Source organism: Apiospora marii (assembly GCF_038362585.1).
Source record: "Apiospora marii strain CBS 49790 chromosome Unknown utg000003l_segment0_segment0, whole genome shotgun sequence".
NCBI lineage: Eukaryota > Fungi > Ascomycota > Sordariomycetes > Amphisphaeriales > Apiosporaceae > Apiospora > Apiospora marii.
Window position 1 is genome coordinate 4,822,382 of NW_027117374.1, and position 14,612 is coordinate 4,836,993.

At 53.4% G+C, this 14,612-nt stretch overlaps 3 protein-coding genes across 3 annotated transcripts; 1 reads left to right on the forward strand and 2 right to left on the reverse strand.

Annotated features, from left to right (window-relative positions):
• Nucleotides 1-929: 929 nt before the first annotated feature.
• PG985_005037 (G alpha subunit GNA-3) lies at nt 930-2,267 on the reverse strand (the record flags this gene model as incomplete). Its single annotated transcript, XM_066824806.1, has 6 exons — nt 930-1,029; nt 1,083-1,321; nt 1,375-1,504; nt 1,563-1,691; nt 1,746-2,091; nt 2,144-2,267. The coding sequence occupies 6 exons, from the start codon at nt 2,265-2,267 to the stop codon at nt 930-932; spliced, it is 1,068 nt and encodes a 355-aa protein (XP_066687966.1).
• A 6,813-nt stretch (nt 2,268-9,080) lies between these two features.
• PG985_005038 (uncharacterized protein) lies at nt 9,081-12,290 on the forward strand (the record flags this gene model as incomplete). The annotated part of the gene is made up of 6 exons (XM_066824807.1): nt 9,081-9,315; nt 9,379-10,985; nt 11,133-11,160; nt 11,216-11,234; nt 11,351-11,892; nt 11,989-12,290. The coding sequence occupies 6 exons, from the start codon at nt 9,081-9,083 to the stop codon at nt 12,288-12,290; spliced, it is 2,733 nt and encodes a 910-aa protein (XP_066687967.1).
• A 777-nt stretch (nt 12,291-13,067) lies between these two features.
• Nucleotides 13,068-14,474, reverse strand: PG985_005039 (uncharacterized protein; the record flags this gene model as incomplete). Its single annotated transcript, XM_066824808.1, has 1 exon — nt 13,068-14,474. One exon carries the CDS (start codon nt 14,472-14,474, stop codon nt 13,068-13,070), a length of 1,407 nt encoding a protein of 468 aa, XP_066687968.1.
• Between the last annotated feature and the right edge of the window lie 138 nt (nt 14,475-14,612).

The following is a 14,612-nucleotide window of genomic DNA, read 5'->3' on the forward strand; positions in this document are numbered from 1 at the left end:
GATTAGCCGGCTTATTGGACTTGCTTCTGTTATATCGCTCGCTGCTTGATGCTGACGCTTCACACAGAAGTGGCGCATGTCTTTTGCATACAAGTTAGGTATTCACCCAAAACCTCCGCGTGACTAACCTGGCACCCGAGTACTGCGATCTTCGATTGCGGTGCAATTATTGCCAAGTGAGCTGATGTATAATGCCGACTCTGCTACGAAAGTACTTGCTCGGCCATTCCATCTCGATTGTTATTGTTAGGTATCCATAAATTAATCAGACAAGTGACTCCTCAGACAAAAAATCAGCACCGAATTGTGGCCTGGTACAATGTGTACAGGAGTGTGATATTCAAGTGGCACATGGCCGACTAGTATTCTGAGTGGTATTCTGGTATACTCCTGCTGGTGTGGCATGCCGACAAGAATAGCATTGCCAGGCATCATGACCTTTTCAAACCGGCTGCTTCCACCCTGTCTCTTCTTCTATCGGCATCCGACATTTTCTGTTCAAAAGGGGGAGCATCCAAGAAGCACGACCCGCAACTTGCTGCAACTTATTTAAGCTGCTTCGTCGCGTCATTGCAAGGCCAAACGAACAATTAGCCGTCAGCACCGTATGCCCAAGCAACCGACCTGTATCCAGGTGTTTAGGTTGCCAAACATGTCATCATCGCCATTCCCGCTCCGGTCCAATCCGTTACCCATCCTCTATGCCGCGAGAAAGTGTAATGAAGATCGTTCATTCAATAGCGCTGGACCCGGAACGCCTCGCCAAGAAAAGTTCGCACATAGAAAAAGAAAACCAACAAACCAAAGCATATTACCATCTGAGAAGAAAAAAAAAACGCCAGCCCAATGCTTCATCGTCATAGCCACTCAGTAACGTACGACTGGTAGCGTTCGCGGAACTTTTAGGAGAGCCGATTTGGAGACATGGATCACAAAATTCCAGAATCCTTAAGAGCGTTATTCAGGATCGTCTCCTTAACAGCCGCAAACACAAGTCGGATATTCGACGTATCTGTCGCTTGAGTCAAGCTATCCACTTAGGTTAGTATGATTCGCTGGTTCAACACATGAGGAGCGCCTACTGGGGATAGAGGTTTAGATGGGCCCTGTTGACCTGGTTGAACCTCCACAATAAGTATTTGGCAGCCTTGTTGACATCGTTGCCCCCTGAGTAGTCCGGGAAATAGTTGCCCAGGGGCGACCTGGGGAGTTTGACTTTGAAAATGTCGACTTTGTTCAGGAACAGGATGATGCTTGTCCGCATGAACCACCTCGAGTTCACGACCGAATCAAACAACAGTAAACTCTCCATCATACGGTTCTGTCATCATGTCAGCTTGCTCAAGTATTGGAATTGCTGGCTATGCAACATACCTGGCTGCTTTCTTCGAGGAGAACCTGGTCATATTCACTGAGTGCCACGCAGAATATTATGGACGTGACATTTTCGAAACAGTGGATCCATTTCTTCCGTTCGCTCCTCTGGCCGCCAACGTCAAACATACTATATCTTCGGTTAGCCCATGCAAAAACGTTGTGTAGAGGTGGGGATGGGTTCCTACTGGATGCTGAGAGCTCCCATCTGAAAGCGAGTTTCGTAGATACCTGTTGTCTTGGTACGAGCTCGAAGGACGTCCATCTCGTTTGGGAGGTAGTCCGCGGCGCATATTCTGGATACTTCGTCGAAGAAGCTGTTCGCGGCCTGTTAGCGACTACGGGGCACCTCCAAGCAGTCGATTACTCACTAGCCAGCCGAATCCATCAAGTAGAATTCTGTTTGGTGTTCCATTAAGGCCTCGATACAGGGATCGCCCCAAATCGCTTGCACCGCTGCGCCAACCTTCGGCTCGATATGCGCTGATGGCCCGGACTCGACGGTGTATTTCAGTAGGTACTCGCAATTCTCCTTGTTCCCTTCGTTGCTAGGTTCAATGCTGAATTGTTCCATGGCGTTGATTACGGCCTTGGCGCATTCGATCAGGTTCTTGAACACGGTGGCTCGGTAGTTGTAAAGCTCATCTTCAGAATACCCCTTAAGATGAATGATCTTCATTTGCTTGACAATCGTCGATTTCCCGCTCTCACCAGAGCCTGCTCTCAGTCAGCGGTGCCCAGCGTCGGGAAGGATCGGGAGGTTTCTTACCCAACAACAAGATCTTGCATTCTCGCCGTAACCTCTTAGAGTCTTCGTCGAGAACTCTGTCGATTGCCTGGCTTCTCTTTTTTTGTTCCTCCTCCTCATTATTAGTGCTCATACAAGCTCCCATGACTGCGGCGTGTCGAATCGAAAAGCCAATCTTTGGCGTCATCCACAAATCACCCGCAAAGCGTGCCGAAGCTTGCGCTGACAACCGAGGCGAGCAGGCGACGTCTATAAGCTCATGGCACGGCGCAACGAAAAGAGGGTGTCTTCACAAAGATGCACTCTGGCGCAGGAGCTGTCGAGGGGTGCGGTTGTCGAAGCTGCGCTGTGACAATGTCGGTCAAACTTGCGACGGAGCGAGGAATTGACTGAGTCGTTAGGGAGCGGCGGCGCGAAGCTTAAAAGACTTGGGCTGAGGCCTTCGGCAAACGTCACGGCGGCAGGCGGGAGTAATGGCTGGTAACGTAGCAAAGTCGAGCTAGCGAAGGCGATGCCGCCGGGGTTAAGACGGTGGGATGGGATGCCGGCGATGGTTTTGTCGAGCTTCTATTACGGTCAATTAATCGTCCAGCGAAGAAAGCCTATGAATCCCGAAGGATCTTGTCTCCAGGCCTTTGCATGTGATGACGGAATCTCGGGAGAATAGAGAGAAAAGGTTCGGATGAATAGACAAAGTGGGCGAGGGAGGAAGAGGAGGAAGAGGAGCTGTGTGCAGAGGCAAAGGTAGTGCGAGTGCGAGTGTAGCCGCCGCCGTCATTCACCCGCGTACTGTAGCTAAGAGAAGAGGCCTTAGTCGGGCTTTTTGCGACCACTGCCGATGGACTCTCTCGGGTGTACTGGGACGGTGTGGACAGGCCAAGACTGGACATAAGGTTGGGGAGAGCAGTACCACCGCGCAGGCCCAGTAGCAGTGGCAGAAACAGTAGGTCAAACTGCTGGGCCGGGGTCCACATTGGGACGATAGCATGGAGCTTACTGTAGATGCCAATTGACCCATTTTCTGGCTTGACCTTGACACTTTCCGTTCGACGCATGGCACACTGACCCCAGTCCGGCCTGCGCTGAGGACGCGCCAAACACGGAGCTTGAAAGGAATGTTTGAACGGGATAAAGAAAGCAACGCAGGAGGCAGGAGCGGAGGCCCATATCCCTCGAACAAAGTGAAGCAAACAAAACAGTTGACTTACAAGACTGGTTGCTGGCGTGTGCGGCGCAATCAATCAATTGAAGCGTCGGCTGCTATCAATTGGACCCTGTCTCGACCTCGAGAGCGCGGCCCGGCCGTGTCCTGCCGTTTTGTGCAACCTCCAAAGAGAGAATTATGGAGAGATCAGGCCAGGCCAGGTATCTGGCATGGAACACAGAGCAACTCGGGAAGCAATTGGAACGTCGGACAGGGAATTGATAGGTAGCGATCTCTTCCGGCTCGGTTGGCGATGCTTGAAACGATGAAAGAAAAGAAGGGTCAATGGTGATGATGTCTGCCTGGTCGATCAGTCGGTTTCTAAGGTTTCTTTCTTTCTTTCTTTCTTTCTTTCTTTCTCTGGGTACGGTACACGTAGGCAAGGTACACTACACTTAGACCGAGAATCCGATGGGACCGGACAGGAAATGAGGTTCGTTCGGGTAGTGGTAGGCAGGTTAACCCTAGGCACATCTAATTGGGCGGCTTCTTAGTCGGTCGACTGCCGTTCATCCAGTTGACTGGCAGGACTGGCTCGCCTGCCTTGCTGGGTAAAACTCGATTGATGATCAAACCGAACACAAGATCCAAGAGCTCCAAGAGTGTCTGGGGAGAGGGAGATGGAGATACAGATGGTGGCAATCAATGGAACAGCTGGAAGATCGAGTAGAAAGATGGATTAAATTGGATGACTAACAGTCCACTGCAAGGAAGGATTGAGATTTGGATTATTACTCTTATATTCCTTGCTGCCCCCCAATTTGGAAGATTTCACCGCGCCTACAAGGTTAGAGTTGGGCAAGCATCTTGGCTTCGTAGACAAGAGTGTCACGGCATCTTCGCTTTCTGGGCCCAGTTCTCTTGTCGCATGGTAGGTTTGTCTAGGCACATGATATCCCCATAGCACCTGGTCCATGGCGTACATCGAGAGGAAGAAAATATAATTCGCCTGCCACGCTGTGCCCACTATTCCAATAGTTGTAGAATGCCTCACTGAAAATTTCCAATGCTGTCGTCAACACTGGCTGGCAAGGCTGTCGGGCATGACATACGTATCTGCGGCCTGGTTCGTTGTCTATTTATGGGAGTGACAGTCGCTGCCAAAACCCCCCAATACTCACCGTCGGGTAAGACTTTCAACTAATCCATAAAGGAATGTATGTTACCTTATGTAAGTGTAGTGGACTGTCCTAAACAGGTCTTGGAAGGTCTGGCATCAATATATCCCCTGCATTTAACCAACCACCTTCTAAAGAAAACAATACTTATTATTCGTTGTTGCAAATGGATATCGATTGACTGCCAACGAGCACATTACATAGAGGTCGCCATTTTTATGGCGCGCGATCCGCATTGGTTTCCCTAAAACCCGCGTCTCCATATTTACCTCTACCGTGTTTCAGTCGACAGGCTTCGTATGCCGTTTTCATACCCATGGCCCGGTAGTTGATTCCCTAGGTTGTTCTTTTTGTAGTTCTAGAAGGACCGGAAGAAAGGGCAGCATCGATGACCGCCCTATCAAGCTCCGAAGCAGCCAGGGCGCAGTCCAGCCCAGAGATCACCCTCAGCATAGCATGATACTCGCGCAGGTGGGTCACACACTACCGTAGGTAGGCAGGGGGTGAAGAAAGTAGGTGTAAGCTGCTCTGCGAGTCTGCTGAGGATGATGTGGTTTTCTAGTTTGCCTGCCGGGCCCAGCAAGGAATCGCGAACACGGTGAATCCTACCTACCGTCCCCGACCTCTCTACATGTACTTGTCTTTCTAGAGGAGCAATGGGACGATGTATCCATTCCCTTGATGTCACTACGGGACAGTCTTAATTACACAGTGTCCTGCGAAGGCGGGCCGGACCCCTACCTCTTTCTATCAATATCGCGACCTGGTATTGTTACTTTTGGTAAACCTGACAGATGTGGAAATATCGAGACCATCGAAGTTACCAATCCACCCCTGTTACATCTTCTATTGAAGCAAGGTCGGCGATAAGGTTATAAAAAGGCCAAGCCTAGATGAATGCTCATCGAGCTCTTCAACTTCACTCACTAGAGGCAGATTGCACGCATTTCGGATCCGCCGTTCTCGTTGAGCTGCGGGCATAGCGAGCACATTCTGAGCAGGCCCTACGACCCCTAGCCTGCGTCACAGTTGACATAACATTGATCGACCTCAGCTACGGTTTCCACGTGGCCATGCCCACCAGCCGCACGGCCCCTGCATGGTCTATGTATTTTTCTCACCACGAAGAGATATACCAATCACTTGTATGGCAATTGGTCCTCAAAATTAAATATGCCAATCACTGGTATGGCCATCGACTCTCATGATTTGAGACCCAATGCCACAGCGCCGCAGGGAGGCAGGAAAATGTTCCTCCAGTTGACAACCTACCTAGGCAGTTATCTGATGTGGCTCGGAAACTGTCCCTCGCGGCTGCGGTGTCCCACAGAGGCGGACGCCGCCTTACCAAGAGTATATGATCTTCACTTATAACCTAACCTTGCCAGAGAATGGGGCCAGATCAAAATACATCATAATACCTAGCGTAGGTCCAATGTCTTTCAAAAGCAAACATCAACCTATCGGCCGTTGATTTGGAGACAAGACAAGCCTGTCCTGGCGCACACGGGTTGACCGCGTGGCATTGGCGGTGCGGCGGCATACACATGAGGCTGGCGTTTTACCGATAGCATGCATGGCTGCATAAGTGCATCTGGCAAATCGGAAATAGAAAGTCGGGACGATGGTTTATACTACATATATGGCTACCTTCCTCCATTTGCGCATAGCCCCTACACTCATATATCTACTTGAAACTGTGGCTGACGGGTAGGACAACATTCTTTGGTTCGGTGAGCATTCTTATTATTGCAACCTGTTAAACACACTCTTCCCACTTCCGGCCCCCCTGCCCCTGCTATACGAGGTGCCGGGAACCTCCAGCTGTGGAATGGCTTACTTGCTTTTTCATGGGGGTGGAGGGGGAGACGCCTTCAGGGAGGATTCTGAAATCTCCCAGATCGCGAACGTGGTAGGATAAATAATAGCACAACTGCCTCAGCTATCGTGTTAGCTGGCTTGTTTGGCTGGGTATGGCACTGTTGGAACATCAACGTTCAAATACTATCTGGTCACGGCACATTGGGATTCACTGGCCGGGCTCCAGGCCATTTATTCCACTTACTTGCCTCAACGAGATGCTCTAGTTACCAACTTCTCCGCAAAACCCTTCAACCGGGGAACCAGGATGGCACGCGAAGTCGAGTCATTTCTTGTTCCCTTTCCCGAACGAGACTCCAGAGCGAACGTCGCCAAGAAATTTTGCTTTTTGCGGACCTTAGCCTTTGTCCCTGGCGTCAAGATCCCGGGGGCGTCGTCAGCCCCTGTTCTACTGGATTGATAGTATCCATCCCCAGGGTTAAGGATAGAGAATGGAACATGTACAATGTCATAGAATCTGTACATTTCATAGTCAGATTAAGATTGGATTCACGGTTGTTGATTAAGTGGTCAATGTACCAGTAATAAAGGATGATCCAGCAGGCGAGGTGTCTAAGATATATTTTCGTATGTCCTCAGCTTCAATCTCAAACAGCCGACGGACGTGACAACCCTGGTTTGGCGATACATATGACAACAATGGATTATTCGCCTTCGAATATGGTCTACATATAAGCATTGATGTGCGCCAGGTTCCCCGGCCACTGCCATGAAAGCCCCTGGGCAGCTAAAATGAAGCAACGGGCACTGACTCGCAGCATGAAAGCATCGCCTTACCGGGTGTGAGATTACCCGATGTCCAGGGCACTTCTCGGTTGCTAACCACTGTATTGTCGTCAACCCAAGTGCGTACATCTTACGAACAAGCAGCAACGTGGCCGGGAGGTGCAGCCAAGAGTGAGCTAGAGGACTAATATAGATGCAAATACAAATACGTGAGCGCACCCCCGTCTTCAAGCAGGCTACGCTGGTCCACAAAGGATTCATGGACCGAACGGGAACTGCCGAGGCCCTTTCTTCGGAACAGGAACAGGAAAGTGAGTCCGGAATCCTAGAATCAGAATTTGCAGTCTATATCTGGACCAGCTGTTCGCTGCTGGCTGACTCTTGAGTAAGCCGAGCCAGTTCAGCTCCAGGGCATGATTCACGAGCAGAGTTGTATCGATTTGAAAATGGGCGAGACCGCGGAATCGCATCGCGAAAAGTGGAAACTGTACGGAAGGTATGCACTGGACTCTGCATACCCAAAGACGCCTTGTCAGCCATTTCCATAGGCTAGATAAGGCTATTTGTACCTCATGTAGCTGGCGGATTGGCAACCGAGCCGGACCTTATAGCTTTCTCGGAACGAATTGGGACTGAAGCCGGTGGGCGCAGGTTGCCCAAGGCATCTTTAGCCATTGCCAATATGGATCTGGGGTCATTCAACTAAAATAGTGGGCTCAGGGTCCCCCACCCGATCTTAGGCAGGGTGGCAGGCTTACTTCTACCTCCCACTTACCACCTACCTCCTATCAATTTGACATTACATATCGTCGCGCGCAATTCACTATGTAGGTATATCAAATGTATCTACCCGGATCCGAGTAAACGGTAAGTGGCATATAGGTAAAGGTAAGATGCATGACAAGTATCTAACTGTCTCTGGGCGCTTAGCAGCCCAGATCTACACATCTTGCAGACAGAACATCTTTAGAGGGGGGATGCCATGTCTCAGAAGAAGCTGACTGGGCTGATGGGGGCCTGGAACGGCTGCGGTTACTGATATCGACGTGCACTAGGCTACCTAGCTCTGGATACCAGCTCATCACATTACCTACAGGACAGGCGTCAGTTAGTAATGGCGTTGAAATCGTGGGAAAGAATCAAAGTATGTCTATCTTTATATTAAAAACCCCACTTGAAACATCGCGGCGTACTTGATGTTCGCCCCCAGTTTGCTGGTCTTCATCTTCTTTTACCCGCTCCCCGTTATCTACGGATCCCCGGATCCTCTCGAAAAGAAAGGGTGCCGATCGTCAGCACACATGCTGATGGGCTTTGATACGACCTCCAATGAACGCCTTGACGAGTCCTACGGTCCTACCTCGAGCAGGTCGTGGAACGCGATGATCCAAGGCTAACAGGCAGATGGGATGGGATAGGATGGGATGCAATCATCACAGCACACTCGCAGCTACAGCATGTTACCACGACGAATCCCCCCCTCCACGGTAGGCAGTATCCTGGGGCTGAGAGAGCCTAGCACCCACCACCCGACCAATCGCAGCGTTGGAGATACCCTGCCGCCCCGTCGCTGCTAGTCGATCGACCCCTGCTCCTGGGGATTTCAGAGGAGGCGGTCCCAGAGCTGCGGGAATAGAGGGGCCTTGATATGTCAATAGTCTATCAGGAGGGGCTCCATCTTATCCTCCCTCAGCGACATGCGTCAGACTGGCGGATGGCCTACCGCTCTCCGGCCTTCATTCAGCCTCTTTTGCTTTGTGAAGTTCTGACCGGCTGCATGCTTGACTTGCGATTCCGTGTCTTCTTGGAGTCTCCAATTCTTCCTCCCAACACCTTAACGTTTACTTCCGAGCATCCCGCATGATCCAGACACCCTGCCATTTCCTAGCAATGAACACTTTCGGCCGAAGATCCAACAAATAGTCCCAGGATAAACTTTCACCCCCAAGAATTGTTCGTCCCGCAACTCTTTACCTTGCGCCCGAGACTTCGTGAGCAGTGGGCTTCCGCAAGAAGCCCCCTTCCCGCCATGACCGACGAGGTCGAGCGGCTCATTCTTGCGCCCTTCAAGGAGATAGTGGAAAAGGCCAATGTTGCGATAGCCAATGCAGAAGGCGCAGATGACGATGTCGCGGCGCCAATGCTCAAGGCAGCTCAAAGTCTGGCCAAGGAAGGCGAGCGAGCGCTCACGAGAATTGAGCCGCTCTGCGCCAAGAATCATGAACAATACGGGACCAACTTTGTTGACGCCGTCAAAGAGCATGGTAAGTTATGGGATTATATCAAACAGAGCGAGGCTGTGCATACTGAATGCTAGGTGTTTCCAGACGAGATAGCGCAGTACCGCGCCGAACTAGAAGACCTCTTGTGGGATTTTGATGACTATGTAGAAGCGGACGAGTTCGCTGCGGACAAGTTCGATGAGCTACAGAAGACTTCGAGAAAGGCCGCGCCGAGACTCATGGATATCTTAAAGCGCATGAAGCTCGTGGAGCCAGCAACACCTTCGTTACGGTCTCCAACTAGTCCTTCGTTCGAAAACCCCTTCTCTATCAACAGAAGTTCCTTGCCCCCTGGAGAGGAACCACAGGTTGTTGTCCAGCCGCCATTAGTATCGCCAAATGATAGGTCGATGGACGAGGTAGAGCAGCAGCTCAGTCTCATGATGAAACCCCAAGCGGTGCCTGTTGGTGGCATACGAACTCCTGGCTCTGCTAGTGACCTTGACCGAAGCAATTCCCACCGTTCCGAGATATCCACGACTCCTTCTGAGCCGCCACCTCCACCGCCTACGATTAACCCTTGGCAAGTGGGCCAACCACCACCACCTTTTGGCTCTGATGGTCAGTTGGAGGATGGCGGTATTCCCGAGAGACGTCCGGTGGTATCAGCGGATGATTCGCCTACTTTGCCAGCGGCAGTCCCTGTCGTATCACCTCGGGCCCAACAGGAAGGCCATCGTCGTCATCGATCCCAGCATTCAGTTATTAACGAAGACGCTGCGCAAAGTGACGATGAGGCAACCCAAAGGCTTTCGTCTTCCAGCCCAGTTGATATGGAGTCAGGCTATGGCCAGATCATGCCAATGAGAAGTGCTTCTATTGCCGGACACCGGGTAAGAGCCAATTCGGCCGGCCAAGGCGGCCTCGGCCGCACCGACATCCGCAGAACGTCAGCCCAGTCATCCGCGTCGTCATCGTGGAGCAGCCGGCCGCCCTCTGCTGGCTCGGTGCACTACATCAAATCACCTCCGATGATCGAACATTCTCGAGTCACATACGCACCCACGGGCTACCCCCCGCGGATCACGTCGCTTGCCGAGCCCAAAGGCCATACTATGCGTCAGCCATCTGCCGATTCTATAAGCAGCTCTATATTCGACTGTGTTCCATACGATGATCTGCCGAGCCCAGGCCACGATACACTGAGATCGCCAGCAAGCCCGCATAGTCCCTACGATTACCATGGCAATAGGCCTCCCTCCTACGCTACAGTCGCCCCCAAATACCGACATCATATGGCGCCGAATGAGCGTCCGATAACGGTTATATCTGACACGTCTACACTGACTTCCTTGGTTCCACCCCCTCTTGGTCCCCTGCCCCCACAGCCAAGATCAAGGACAAGGTCCTTTAGAGAGCAGAACCAGCAGCCCAGAGAGTTTGAGCAACAACAACTCCAGCCGCCACCGCAGCAACTGCAAATAGAAGCAGGGCTGGAGAGAGCCAATACACCAGGCCAACGCCGGGACGACCCAGGAATCATACCCGTGGAGACCGAGGCACATGAAGAGATAGGGCCAATGCCGTCCAGAAAACCCGATTGCAACATCGGTCCCCATAGCTCTTTCTACCAGCTGAAAGGATTTTGCAAGGGCGCTGAAGAGGTCGTCTCAGGGGGGCTAGGTTTCAAAAAGATCAAGAGACCGGTAGGAGTACGTCGAAATGGTCTCCTTGATATATATATATACCCCCACCCCCCCCCCCCAAATGCGAACCTTTCGCTAATGGCTTCTCAAAAGGGGTTCTCTACAACGACAGTTGCAAAATGCACACACTGCCTATACGAACTTGATTACAAGTCTGTCGAAAAGGATGTGAAGAACGATTGTGGGTTTTCCTTCCTCTTCAACGATTTTGGTGACTATACTGATGAGAATTCTAGCAACCGGTAACTACACATCGTATGGTGTTGGATTTCGGCTACGAGTTCTGCAGAAAAGCCACTTGCCAAATAGGCATATAGATGATCAGTTCTATGCGTGCATTTTCTGCATTCACCTTGGCCGCACTCTCGAAGAAAGCGACTCGACGGTATTCTTCAACCAGAAGCAACTGTTTGCCCACATGGCACGTCACCCCCGCCCCCTTCCCGTTGTGTCTGGCTTCACCGTGGTCGAGGGGAGGAAATCCCCCCTCATCTGAAGGACAATTCCGACCTGTGGTTCCCGCATCCGCCTACCACGTCAGTCATGCCCGCGATTGCCCTCGAAGTCGGCCGCCTCCCAACCGCTGTCGCCACGGAGACCAGGAAGTTGACCCACGGCATCCTGAGGAGCCCTCCGGACCGCGCGCCGGTGCTGGAGTACGCTATCGGGGCCAGAATCGTGGGGATCGAGTTCCCGGCCCGGTACGAGGGCAAGTGGGCCATGGGCTGGCACGATGGGGTCCGCGGCGTCTTCGAGTCCGACACCGTGAAGCTCGAGCCGCCGTCCAGGAGCGAGGTGCGGATGCAAGGCAATAGCAACATGCAGGCCGTGGCTCGGTGGAAGTTCCGCCAGTCCGGCGGCGAGGGCAAGTGGCTCAAGTTGAATAAGGGCGATGTCATTGAGAACATCAGCTGTAAGTTTTGAACCACCCTCCCCCTACCCGCTCGTTTCTCGTGTGCATATATAGTATGGTAGTATGCTCGCTTTGCTCGACGAATTGCTAACTCAGGCGACCATCCGTCTCCGAACACAGGGGCCTACACGGATCATTGGTGCTGGTCCGGCACCTCGTCGAAGCACTGGGGCATCTTCCCGCAGACGCACGTGGACCCGGCCAGCGTCCAGGAGCTGCCGTCGGGCGGCGCCGGCACGCGGGACGGCAGCGGTAACAGCATCGCGAGCGCCGAGAAGAAGAGCACCATGGCGTCCCTCTTCTCGATCCGGAAGACCAACAACACCACCACTGCCGATCGTAAGTTGTTCAGCCGCGCCGGCAACGAACCCTCTGGACCCAGACTGGTTATTGACTAAGGCGCCTCTCGTCCCTCGTTCCCGTTTAGACTCGACAACAGTACTTGCTTCTCTTGCACGTCCTTCTACTGCTACTCCTTCCGTGGCGCCGCCGCCCTCTTTCTCGGACGATAGGGCGTTTCTTGCCGCCCAAATGCCGGCTCGGCGCGAAGGGACGGCAACTAAGATTCAGTGGTTGCTGGGGAACTCTTGAGAATTGGTGGTTTTGTTTTGGATTCAGGCGATATGGGATTGGAATAAAGGATATGGTATGGGGCGTGCATTGTATGAGGCAGGTGATGTGAAATGATTTACGATGAGCTTTCGGTGTTGATCCCGATACATATACCTATATATACCCCTTTTATTTACTAGTTATACTCGGGTAAGAAAATACAGATTACCGCTTTTAGGACAGTAGCACTTGTCTTGCGATAGCAAGACTTCTTTCACGTATCTCCCTGAAAGGTCTGTAGAAATGCGTTACAAACACAGATTCCTATAAAGACCATGATTTAAAGATCGAGGTACTCTTTTGGCAGTATGCCTCTATTAACTGGGAAGCTACCATAGAAAGGCGCCCCCTTCCGGAATATGAAAATGACGCCTCAACGCCCGCCACCACGCAATGCAATGCTAGTAAACACCAACCCGTACTCAAGGTGATCGATCATACATACATACCCTCGAACTCTCCACCAAACACCTCCCATTCTGCTATGCACATGCATATATGGTTTTAGCAGAGAGAAAAGAGGGCAACACCGCCCATTCCATTCCCCCTAATCAAGTCAGCCCTTAAACCATGATCCTCCTGAGCCCCTCGGTTCCGCCCAGCACCCTCCGCCCCGTGACGGCGCACCGGCCCTCGCCGCTCTCCCAGCGGCCGAGGCGGTCCACCCCGCCGGCCGACATGAAGTCCTCCTGGCGCTGGTGCGTGCCCTCGACCCAGCGGTGGATGCACGTGTAGCAGTAGACGACGCCCGTCTGGCACGCCGTCGGCGTCACGATCTCGCCCTCGCAGATGGGGCAGTCCTGCGAGTCGGCCGGGGACGGGACCACGTGGATCGGTAGCATCGACGGCGTGGCGATGGGCGCGCTCGCGGCGCGCTCAATGTCCTCTTCTTGCGGCGTCTTGGGCTTTTGCTGTTCCTGCTGTTGCTGCTTCTCATTATCGCCGCCACCTTCGTTTTGCGCGTCTTGTTTGTTATTATTATTGTTGTTCTTATTCTTCTGTTGCTTGTCCTTGCTGCTGTTGAGCAGCCCCGTCGCGACCGGAGGCGGCAGCTCCAGGTTCTCGGCGGCCTTGCGGCTGAGCTGTTTGGCGAAGTCGGACGCGTACCACCACTCCAGGAACTTGAGGGCGAATATGCTGGTGGGGAGCAGGACCGACAGGCTGCCGAGGATCTTGGGCCCCAGGGTGCGCGGCGACAAGAAGCTCGAGCTCGTGCCCGCCGCCGCATTCGCGTTCTGCCCCAGACGGCCGCCGCCGCCGAGCGTCGGCTGGTTCTCCAGCTCCTCCAGCGCCTTGTAGTCGGCCATGTTCATGCGGCGCACGCGCGTCCCGATGAGCCAGAGCAGCGGGTGGTGGTACTTGGAGCCGTCGAAGAGGTAGGCGAGGTTGAAGGCGAGGACGGCGAAGCCGCAGGCGGCGTGGACGGACGGGTAGATATTGCGCAGGAACCAGCGGTAGCACCACAGGAACCGCTGCGAGGGCGTCGGGTTGGCCGGCAGGCGGGTGTAGTTGGCGCCGAGCAGGGCACGGGGCGCCTCGACCTCGTGGCCCTCGTCGAGGCGGCGCTTGAGGTAGGGGAACGCGACCGAGACGGCCAGGTTGCGCCAGACGTCGGCGGAGCCGAGCTTGAGGGTCTCGCGCACGAGGGCGGCGGCGCCGTGGGAGGCGCGCGGGATCTCGCCGCCGCCGCCGACCGAGGCCTCGCGCTTGAGGCCGTAGAAGTGCTCGGTGAAGCTGCCGCCGCGGGTGCGCAGGTAGTGGCGCTCGACAAAGATCATGAGCAGGGCGTACAGCTCGTCGAAGGAGTTGAGGGCGCGCAGCAGGTAGCGCGGGTACCGCTGGGTCGCGACGGTCAGGAGGTAGCGCAGGGTCGGGGGCAGCAGGGCGTTGAGCTGCTGCTCCGACAGCAGCTCGAAGAGCGAAGGCTTTTGGTCGTCAAAGGTGCCCCGAAGGGCCGTGACGAACTCCATGTTGGGATGGAGGGTTGCATGTGTGGAGGTGGACTCGAAGGAAGACCTGCGGGTTGACGGGAGAGATTCAGTTCATCGTAGTCGAGCGATCGACGTGGAGCGTCGTGGTGATTGATTGTGACGGTACGTCGGTCGGGA